We start from the raw sequence: 11434 nt of genomic DNA, 5'->3' as shown, positions 1-11434 counted from the left end.
ATGAAGTGGGCGTGTCCAAAATTTTGTTTTTATAGATAAATGTTTTTTTTTTTAACCCAAAGCACTTTCTTTAAAATTTTCAATTGGAGATAATCCTGGCCATTTTTGTTATCACTTTCTGGCAATGACTGTGGAGAATATAATCAATGTACCTATAAATTCTTGAAGTTGCAAGGCCTGGTTTTTGCTGAGGTTTCAGACTGAATTTTCACAGGTGCTGCTGCTTCAAAACGTACAAAAATATTCTCACAAAATGCATGGAAGATGAATTTGTTTGAACATGTCTGCTGTAAGTGATGTAATGTCGGTAAGGTTTAGCATTTAGCATTAGTGGCATGGTCATTGAGCAAATAACATTCCTTTAATCTTTCTCAGCTCCCAGTGACCACACAGCCCAGCAGGGCAGATGTGACGTTCCAGTTGCTTTTTCAAACCCTTTTTCCCCTCGGAGGTGAGAAGCATTTGTAGTAAAGCTTCTTGCTTAATAATACAGAATGTGGTGGCCAGGATTCAAACCCACACCCCAATGAATTAAAGGCAGTGGACACTATTGGTAATTACTCAAAATAGTTATTAGCATAAAAACTTACTTGACAACGAGTAATGGGGAGAGGTTCATAGTGAGAAACAGTCTCCCTCTGAAGTGACATAATTTTTGAGAAAGAAGTAATTGACAACTAATTTGATTTCGAGACCTCAAGCTTAGAAGCTTAGAATTTGAGGTCTCGAAATCAAGCATCTGAAAGCATACAGCTTCGTGTGACAAGGGTGTTTTTTTTTCTTTCATAGTTATCTCGCAACTCCGGCGACCAGGTGAGAAGACTGGTCTTTGACAATTACTAATAGTGTCCACTGGCTTTAACCCAGAACTTAAACTTGATGCTCTTAACCACTCGACCATGACACCACACAAGCAGGGTGAAACAATGTGGCTCATTTGCATTGTCCAACAAATTCTTACACAACAAAAGACTACTTTGCTTTTAACAAAATCATGACCACAAAGACTTATTCTGTTATCCATATATTTTACCTTTAATACTTAATACATATTTCTAGTACCTTTACAATCACATAAACATAAAATATATACCACATTTAAAAAGATTCCAATTAATTTTGAAGAAGTTTCAAAACCTGAAACCTTACACATAGTCTAACTGTCCCTTTTCATATACCTGGAATGTCTCAAATCATCTACTCATCAAATGAACAAGTGCAAAATTTATTTTAAATGTATGATTTAAATTTATGATTTTCACTCACGTAGCACTTCAGGAGACAATAAATAAACCAAAAATATTGAAGACGTCTATCTTGTGATTCTATTGTTAAAGGATTTGGGTACTTTTTGTAACACAAAACACAAAGTCCACAGATTTACATTAAACTTACACCGTTTGAAGATAATGATAGTATAAAGCGTACCTTAAAATATTAGTTGCCGAGGTGCTGTTGTTTTTGAGAAATGAGTAAAACAATGTCATGAAAATACGTTTTTGCATGCGAAAATAATTTTCGTCTCATAATCTTTGAGACGAAAATTATTTTCATGACATTGTTTTACTCATTTCTCAAAAATTACAACACTTTAGCAAGTAATATTTCCAGAGAAGCTTTCTACTATCATTATCTTCAAACTGTGTACGTTTAATGTCAATCTGTGGACATTGTGTTTTTTTGTCCTACAAAAAGTACATAGACCCTTTAAGATACAGCTTCTGCGGCATTACACTGCTGTGAAGAAACTCCTTTCAAAGTTGCCATTTTAGTCTGTAACTTGCAAAGAAAGGTTACATTTTATAGGGCAAGTTCAGGCCTGGAATAACATGGCCCCCGTTGCCCCTAGTCTTGGCAGTTGTACCCTTCAAAAGCTTCCAATTGACTTAAAGATTTTCCAATAGAAGTGCACTTTGCACGATGAAAGTGGCCTTGCCATTTCAACATGTTCAAAGATGAAATCCAGGCCTGCAAGTTGGGGGGAAGGGGTCCAGTTATATTTGGAATAGACAGATATTGAGATGGTATTACTTTTTAGAATCATATTACTCCATTTGTTAAATTGTGTCAGTCTCCAGACCAAGAGTTATTGCAATCTAATGTTACTTCATCTGAAGTCCTCTGCACTGAACATTCCCTGCAAAGAGAAAAAGAAACAAACATACTAACTTAACTGATGTGGTCTCCTTCCCATGTGGGCAGCTTATTTATTTAGCTCAGTCTCAAACCTCGCGATCTCATCATTTGGGATAGATTCTGCTGGGGTCAAAAACGAGGCAGAAGAGCCCTAAAAATACGTGTCATTTATACCACTCATCATTTTGGTTGGTAAGCGGGTTTGCAACATCTAGTTCCCCTCTGGTATGTTTGAAAAAATCGTTGCCATACTTAGCCTCAGACCCAAATCTATTGTCTACCGTAGTGTTATAAGACATTTCATTGGGGCGGGGGAGGGAGTGGGCCAAGCAGGGGCAAAGACATAATTCGGGAAGGCACAGGGGCCTATTTAATGATCAAACCATTCAGTTGTGCATTATTCCAGTCACAGTTGAGGGCCAAAAAAGTTGGGACGGGGGGGGGGCAAAAAAGGGGTACCAAAATTACTAAAAGGGTTCTGAGCAATTGCGGTTTGGGTGAGGGGGGGGGGGTCTGAAGCTGCGGAACGTCTACCAACCTTAGCTCTTCTTAGTATGGAGTCTTTACTTGGATCATAGGGGCTGTCCTTCGAGGGGATTTCCAACACAGCAGGAACCGGTTCCGTGTGAGCATCTAGAAGATGTCTTATAAGCTCTGCATAGTTCTGATTAATGAGAATAATCGCAATGTCTGATCGGGTGGAAAAACTCTTGAAGCTTTCTTCGATGTCATGGACGCTTGTATCTATTGGATGAACGAACAGGATTAAAAGCATTTAATTTTAAATTAACAAACAGCCGTGCAAGAAAAGGTCGTGCAACAACAACAATAACACTTTTGAATGTAAAAAGGCTATGAAAAGTCACCTCCCTCCATGCTACAAGGGCTAATTGGCCCTAAATTATTATTCAAATAAAAAATATGAAAACTAATAATTTACCAAAGCCAAGAAATTTTCATTGTTACTTATTTAAATTTAGACAAATTATCTGATTCCTTTCTTTCCTTTTTTAATTAAAAAAAAAGTGACTATTTTTTATTTATTTTATGTTTTGCAGCACTAAAATGTAAGTGTAAACAATACAATACAATTTTTCTAATCTAAAAGGAAAACTTTAAATAAATTAATTTGCCTACCTTTTTCAACAACCATAAAGTTAGGTTGTCTCTTGTTGTTCAATTCACCAATTCCTCCAAGTAAAAATCCTGTGCATGTATCCTGAGATCGGAAAACAACAATTTTATGTCAACCTTGCAGCACTGATGAAAAAAAGCTGTGTCTGACTCACACTTCCTTTAATTTGATAAACTGTTTTTCTATGGTGTGATCTATATGTACATTCTGTCAGGCCTTGAACTTTGCTCTTAAAGGGGCACTACAATTTTCATATGGTGAAGGGGTACCGGTAATTCTATAAGGAAAATGTAAGTTTGTTTTGGAACCCTGCAGAGGGCACCACAGCAAAAGTACAATTAGGCACCACAGCAACTGTTGTAGGTTGTGGGTTTATTTCAAGGCCTGTTCTGTTAGACCAAGTAACTAGGGTACTGTGTACCTTAGTTGCGATAACGTAACCCTCCTTGTTATCGCAACTAACCTTTATACAGCGCCCCAGACAAACATCGTGTCTCGACCATGTTTCGGTGCTTTGCTACGTATGATATTAAATTTTCCGCACCCTGTTAAAAAATTTGCCAAAATTACCATTTACATCAAAACAAACATGTATATCCACATCCCATAGCTCGTCATGTTTGTTGCTAATGTTATGTTTGACCTCAGTAAGTGTGAAAAATCCCAATCGAACCGTTGCATGATTTCGGTTCTAAAAACATTGATTTGGAGCACAGAAAATGATTGCAAAATAATTTAAATTATCATCATGCCTGGTATTATCTGAAAATGACACCTTAAGAAAGCCAGTACAACAGTCAATTTTCCAGCTACATTGTTTGTTGTTTTTCATCATTTGGGCATTTTATTGACTGGGTCACTGACACTGTGGAAAAAATCAAAGCAAATCGTTGAAACACGGTATAGACACAAACGGTTGCCTGGGTATGGGTGCTAGTCTGTCCTTGCTCTAGCTCCATAAATCGGTCCAATCCTATGGTGGCCCCGAAGGGACATCGCATAACGCGAACGTGTGCGCACACGTATGCAATGTCGTGAAACAAATCGCGAATATATGCGCACACGTATACAATATCGTGAAACAATTCGCGAATATGTGCGCACACGTATGCAATGTCGTGAAACAATTCGCGAATATGTGCGCACACGTATGCAATGTCGTGAAACAAATCGCGAATATGTGCGCACACGTATGCAATCTCGTGAACCAAATCGTGAATATGTGCGCACACGTATGCAATTTCGTGAACCAAATCGTGAATATGTGCGCACACGAGTGCGATTTGTTTTGCAATGTCGTGAATTTTATTGCATACCATGTTGCATACCATTAGGATGATGTCATAGTTGTGGATAATTTGTTACCGATCTAGGGAGTACTGTGGCGCTACAGCAGGCTCCCTCTGTAAAGCATGTGTATACCCAGGAACTTGGCACCAGGCCAAGGACGACCACACGCCTCGCTTGCCTCACAACAAAGACTACTGCTGCAATGAGTACCGCTTATCTCACTGTTGGAAAGAAACCCCCCAGATCATTAGACATTTTATTCAAAGGTATGCAACATGGTATGCAATAAAATTCACGACATCGCAAATAATATTCGCAGACGTGTGCGCACATATTCGCGAATTGTTTCACGACATTGCATACGTGTGCGCACATATTCGCAAATTGTTTCACGACATTGCATACGTGTGCGCACATATTCGCGAATTGTTTCACGACATTGCATTCGTGTGCGCACATATTTGCGAATTGTTTTACGACATTGCATACGTATGCGCACACGTTTGCGATATGCGATGTCCCTTCAGGGCCACCATACAATCCACTTTGTATCCTTGGCCCCAGCACATCTAATATCAAAATCTTTCGCTTCGTCGAAAAAGCATCTGCAACGATCTGCATCATGAAACTTATCCGATCTAATGCTTCAGAAGTTGCAGATAGCCCTACACTTGGATTTGTTCAAATAGGTATCACAGGTTTTACCGCTAAATGCCGATATGCCGATTGACCACGACCGTGCGCGTAGTTTTTTCCCAGGACAAACGTGTAGAATTATCTGCACACGTTTTCCTATAAAGAAAAGATACCCAATGCGCACTTTGTGTACAAACAAATGGACACGCGTCTGGGAACTTCGTAGTTCCCAGACGCGTGTATATTGAGAATCATATCCTCATGTCCATGATGATTGATTAAATTTAGAATGTATTGTAATTAATTGTTACAATGTCAATACAATAATAAGGTGTAGCGCGAATAGCAAAATATCAAGAGAGGGCGCTGCTGAACCCACACAAAGGTATAGGCGTTGCGTGCGCGAGTCGTAGAAACTGCATAGAAACAGCCCCATATTACTTCCCACAATGCATTGCGTTTCTGAATCGCGATAAACCTTATTTTATTGTTGTTAGTATTTCTATGTTTATCAGTTTATCAAGTTGCAGTGCAAATTTATGTTGACTTTTAGTAGGTCGAAAACCGTACTGAAGATTACCACTGTCCAGATGCACAGGTCACAACATTAACCGAGTCCAGCGGCCACCGGCTCAATCACCCCCCGAGAATATCCACTGACCACCGGCAGCCCTCTCGCTCCAACGCCTTGCCCCGGCCGTAGTCGAGTGGTGAGACGGGTCGGATCGGAGTGAAAACAGAACTGTCTAAACGCGATCATTTTCAATCAATTCAACAACACAATTGTTCTTACCTCGTCACCTATAACAGCAATGAGCTTTCCTTTACTGCTATGAGCCATTCTGATGAAATTATACAGCTCTAAAATAAATTTATCAGGCAATTTGTAGAAAAAGTTTTCGGTCCTTTCTGACTCAATAGGCAGAAAGACTCTTTTCTGCATAGCATATCATGTGATTTGGTTGTGGACAAAAACAAAATATGGGGGTAAAGTTTAAATAAATAGTTATACAGCTGATGTACTTCTTCGGTTATAATACAAACTTTATTCAAATTACAATTTACTCAATTGATATTAAGTACGCTATTTATTTGAGAAAAAAAATAAGGATCATTTTTTTTTATTTCAAGGAAGATATTTTACAAGTAAAGAACTCCCCCCCCCCCGTAAAAAATGGACTTTTCTGATAAAATGTAACAATCTGGTACCCTACTTACTCAACAACCAAACATGCTGGTCATAGGAAGCATCGCCAGGCTGTTACAATAAGACGTGTACTTTGTATACAAACATCTAGATTGTGTAGTGAAAATGGGACTTTAATTTACGGAGTGGTGATTTTGGTAACTAATGACTAAATTCTTAATAATCTGCATGTGTAATTGAATTAAAGAGAGCTGTTAATAAATGTAATGTTCTATTCTTGGGTGAGGTTTTTATACCGTGTCCATAGCAGTCTTAGCTGATTAAAACGTAAAATCTAACAAGATCTAAGATCAAGCTGCTGATCATTAATTTTTATAATCATGTTATGTTGTGGCTATGTATGGTTTGGGTGTGGTAAGGGGGTGGGGCGCCGGGGGTTGGGGTTGAAGACTGGATGTAGGCGGTGAATAATTTAAGGGGTTTGGGTGGTTATTTTATACCTGTGAGTTATAACTTTTTGGGTAGAGGAAGAAGCAAGTTGTATAGCCAGAATTTTATAAAATAAATTCAAAATTTTGTAGAATTTTTCAGATCGGTAGATCTATAAAGTATAATCATAAAGAAGGTTTTCCCAATCAATATATATTACATGTACTACTCTAGAGTAGAGGTGATCCCCTCGGCACATTTTTATTCTGAGGCAAAGTCGAGGGAGGAATGCTCCTTTTAACCATCCATAGCACTAGCAGACTACAGTCGGGTAGAGTTGAAATACATTCATACTTTCCCCCTTTTAAAAAACACAGTTGTGCCAATGATTTATCATTGGTCTAAAATAAAAGCTATTCTGGATGTAGAAACCACTTGATGACGACTACCAGGGCTAAACTAAACTTTAGTTGAAGTTATTTGTGAAAGTTTGGAAATAATGAAATAGAGTAGAGATCTCTTCTAATCGAAAACCACTTTTGTTGTTATCTTTCACACAGATTCAGGTTTTCTGCATGTGAGGCATAGAGGGAGTTCAGTAAAATGTCTCTTATCGAAGGAATAGGAGATGAGGTGACGATCCTGGTTTCCATTCTCATCATATCAATCACCCTTCTCATAGCCTGGCTGTCAACCTCGGTCTCGGACAGACCCAACCAAAGGATCCCCTCCTCTACCATCGACGCTACTGCAACCGAAGAGTTGATCAACAATACAGATGCCAGAATTGAAGACGCTATCTTTGACAGTCGATGGAGTGGCGGAACGGAGAGTGTCAGAACAGGACCAAGCGCTCCGACAAACTCAACTGTAGTGAATTCTAACTCTACTCAGGATGATGTGGTCGCCTCAGAGAGCATAGATTCAGTTTCAGAACCTGTAGCCAGTAAAGATAAAGAATCTTCAAACAGAACTAGTTTGGACACTCCTCAGGACTCTACGATGAAAGAAACTCCAGCAGCAAATGTAGTTAGGAACAGATTCACAGGACAAGTATCCGAACTTCAAAGTAATACTGTTCAATCCTCCAGTACTAATCCAAATGACCAATCACAAGATGCAACACAAACCGATGGTGAAGGCAACCAATCAGATGTTGTTTCTGATGAGAGCCAAAACAATCAAGGAGATATGGGCCAATCAGAGGAACCAATACATGCCGAAGGACAAGACCAAACTGCAGAGGGCAGTATTTGTATTCGTATCAAGTATTTGACTGATAGGGAGAGAGTTGTCAACGCAAAGCCAACAGATACCCTTGGGAATTTTAGGCGGTTAGTTTAATCAATACTAAATTTACATTGTGTCGGTTTGAAACCATTCAATGGCTTGGTTTGTGAATGGATGGGTAGTCTTAATTTGAGTCGTGCACTTGTGTGTATGCATTCACTACATGACACAGTTTATCTTATCGATCATAACCACAGTGGATGCTATTAATTAGATCAGACAGGAGGACAGGAGGAGGGTTGACTCTGTACTGTGTAGATGCAGTCATTGTCATAATGTCATGTTGCATCTGCCTTTGTTTACCTATCGTCCAAAACTCAAAGTGGATGATATTGATATAAAATGGTCAGACAGCAGGAGGGTTTACCCATCTTTGACAAGTTTTTGGTTTCGCTAGATCATGGATTCTAGTCAAATCAAAACTGACGAGACTACATTTCTATGGTCATTTTGGCTTCATTGATTTGAATTTTTCAAAGCTTTTGATCTTCAAAATCATTAAAGGGACTTAGCTCATCAGAGGCTCAATGTTTTTGGAGAGAATATAAACAAACTCCATGGTCTTTTCTTTCATTCATAAATCTTGATAATTTAATGATCAAGAACTCGTCAACAAAACCATTTCTACGTTGCAACAGTTGATTTTCGTTCTGTTTCTAGCTTTAAAGACAGTGGACACTATTGGTAAATGTCATACACCAGTCTTCTCACTTGGTGTATCTCAACATATGCATGAAATAACAAACCTGTGAAAATTTTAGCTCAATCGGTCGTAGAAGTTGCGAGATAATAATGAAAGAAAAAACACTCTTGTCACACGAAGTTGTGTGCGTTTAGATGGTTGATTTCGAGACCTCAAGTTCTAAACTTGAGGTCTCGAAATCAAATTCGTGGAAAATTACTTCTTTCTCGAAAACTACGTCACTTCAGAGGGAGCTGTTTCTCACAATGTTTAATACTATCAACCTCTCCCCATTACTCGTCACCAAGTAAGGTTTTATGCTGATAATTATTTTGAGTAATTACCAATAGTGTCCACTGCCTTTAATAATAATAACTCTCAATGAATCTGCTACACCCTACCTGACATATTGTTTTCGTTTTTGTGAACAGGCAAACATTTTCTGAGGAAATCCAGTCAGGCCAGACCGTTCGTCTCATCTTTCAGGGGCAGCTCCTTCAAGACGATAACACTTCCCTCTCCGACCTCAACGTGACCCATAATTGCGTTGTACACTGCCATCTGTCCCGGGGTGTAGCACCCTCAACGGTGCGTCAAGACATTCAAGAAGCAGATATAGATCTCGGCCGATTCATGATTCCTCTCTTCACAAGCATTCTGGGATTTGTTTGGTATTTACGATGGCAGTATAGGTATATGTTTAATGCAACGTCAACGTTGTCACTAGTTGGTGTGACTACACTGTTTGTGTTAGCCGTGCTTGCAAGCTGGCGAGGCTGATTTATAGTAGTCTTTAGTCCAATGTCACATGAAATAACTACATATAGTTTCGTGGCCTGTCCTGGCCCGGAGTGGTCTAGTTCCCTGGACCCAAGCTCTGATGTAGTCAGCAGCAGAGTGTGGGTAAGAATCCCAGTCATGACACTCGTGCTCTTGGGTAGGGCACTTAACCATAATTGCTTCACAAAAAGTTGTGAAGGTATTGCATTCTGCTCAACCAACCAGGCTCCTATAGTGGATGATACCCATGCCATCATCCTTATGGACTGTGAATGGGGTAACCCTATTTCAGCCCCAGGAGTTGGTGGCAACATGCCCCTGGTGACAGTTGATTGTGGTCAATAGCCCAAATCAGTTAAGTGAAGCCCTCACGTTGATGTGGCCCTCCGGCCTTGTGAGTTGGGAGATATTTCATATTTCAAATTGTAGTGCTACAAGAGATTCTAAATTTAGATCAGGCAACCACAATTGCAAAGTGGATATTTTGTTCTCAAAAAGAGATCTCACTGGTTAATTGGTTTTGTGAGTAAATAGTACAACACTATTTCTGAACAAGTGCAAAAAAATGTTGGAATATGCAGGGCTGTCCTGCATGTAGTAGGTCGCACTCTTCCCTGCTGCTGTTCCTGTTGAATTCAACCATGATTCAACAGTGTGTCTATATGGCTTGTCAGTGTTGCCATCGTTAAAATTGTTTTAAACAAATACAGAATTGGTAAAACTGATAAAAAAGTCACAGACAGTGCTCATGTTTTGCATGGTATGATCAACCATATACATGTACTTGAAACAACATGTAAAAGTAGTGAGAAATCATGCAAAATTGTCAGTATAACCCTTACCAATATAAATAATACCTTGAATAACTAAGCCTGGAATCGTGAATGCCATCAAAATGTAGCATCAGAGTCAAACCATGCAGAGCAGGGCCCATTTTCATAGAGCTGCTTAAAAACAATCTGCTTAGCAAAACTAAACAGGATACAGCCACAGATAGTACATGTGAGATAGTATTTTGGTTGGTAACTTTATTCTGGTTAGCATCATTTTGTGGTACTATAAATCAATTTGTTGTGCTTTAGCAGCTCTATGAAATTGGACCAAGTCCCCAATGTCACAGTTCTGCTTAAAGGAACACGTTGCCTTGGATCGGACGAGTTGGTCAAAACAAAAGCGTTTGTAACCGTTTTTTATATAATGCATATGGTTGGAAAGATGTTTTAAAAGTAGAATACAATGATCCACACAAGTTTGCTTCGAAATTGCGTGGTTTTCCTTCTACTGTGCGAACTAACACGGTCGGCCATTTATGGGAGTCAAAATTTTGACCCCCATAAATGGCCGACGTGTTTGTCGACGAGGTAAAAGGAAAACCACGCAATTTCGAGGCATGTTTGTGTGGATCATTGTATTCTACTTTTACAACATCTTTCTACCCATATGCATTTTATAAAAAACGGTTACAAACGCTTTTCAAAGACCAACTCGACCGATCCAAGGCAACGTGTTCCTTTAAGCAGACCATTTTCGCTGAGCAACTTGTGTTGTGAGCAAAAGTTAACATTACACCAGTCAAATATGGTGCATGTCACATATGGTACTTTGGTTGGCCACATTATTTCGGCGTTAAGCAACTTTTTGTGTTAAGCTACTTTAATTTGGTCCTTCTGTGATTTTTGAAATCTTTAATTACAAAATGCAATACTTAGATTTGTATGGTTCATGGTAGTGTTTGGAAACTATTTTATAACTTGTGTTTTAATTTTAATTCCAAAATGCATTTTTAACGTCTGTATTTAAATGTAGAACATCTGAAAGTAGATAGATTTGTTTTTTAATAACCAGTATTCGGTGACATAATTTCTTGTTTCCTTTATTTTTAACTTATTCAAATAAGTTAGAAGTTAAA

The 11434-nt window shown here is 38.9% G+C and overlaps 2 protein-coding genes across 3 annotated transcripts; one reads left to right on the top strand and one right to left on the bottom strand.

The window, feature by feature from the left end:
- Positions 1-1008: 1008 nt before the first annotated feature.
- LOC139937278 (V-type proton ATPase subunit F-like) lies at positions 1009-6128 on the bottom strand. Its single transcript, XM_071932380.1, has 4 exons — positions 5991-6128; positions 3274-3355; positions 2675-2880; positions 1009-2137 (listed from the first exon to the last, which is right to left on the bottom strand). The coding sequence occupies exons 1-4, from the start codon at positions 6036-6038 to the stop codon at positions 2108-2110; spliced, it is 366 nt and encodes a 121-aa protein (XP_071788481.1). The 5' UTR covers positions 6039-6128; the 3' UTR covers positions 1009-2107.
- Positions 6129-6476: 348 nt separating this feature from the next.
- On the top strand, positions 6477-10725 carry LOC139937265 (uncharacterized). 2 transcript variants are annotated; one of them, XM_071932365.1, is made up of 3 exons: positions 6477-6541; positions 7334-8107; positions 9177-10725. In XM_071932365.1, the coding sequence occupies exons 2-3, from the start codon at positions 7377-7379 to the stop codon at positions 9523-9525; spliced, it is 1080 nt and encodes a 359-aa protein (XP_071788466.1). In that variant the 5' UTR covers positions 6477-6541; positions 7334-7376; the 3' UTR covers positions 9526-10725. The 2 variants fall into 2 exon arrangements, with proteins under 2 accessions (XP_071788466.1, XP_071788467.1); XM_071932366.1 differs by having other exon boundaries at positions 6516-6607.
- Positions 10726-11434: the final 709 nt, after the last annotated feature.

This window comes from Asterias amurensis, chromosome 5 (assembly GCF_032118995.1).
Source record: "Asterias amurensis chromosome 5, ASM3211899v1".
NCBI classification, from domain to species: domain Eukaryota; kingdom Metazoa; phylum Echinodermata; class Asteroidea; order Forcipulatida; family Asteriidae; genus Asterias; species Asterias amurensis.
The sequence above is the reverse complement of the archived record's forward strand: the minus strand, read 5'-3'. Positions and strand labels throughout refer to the sequence as shown.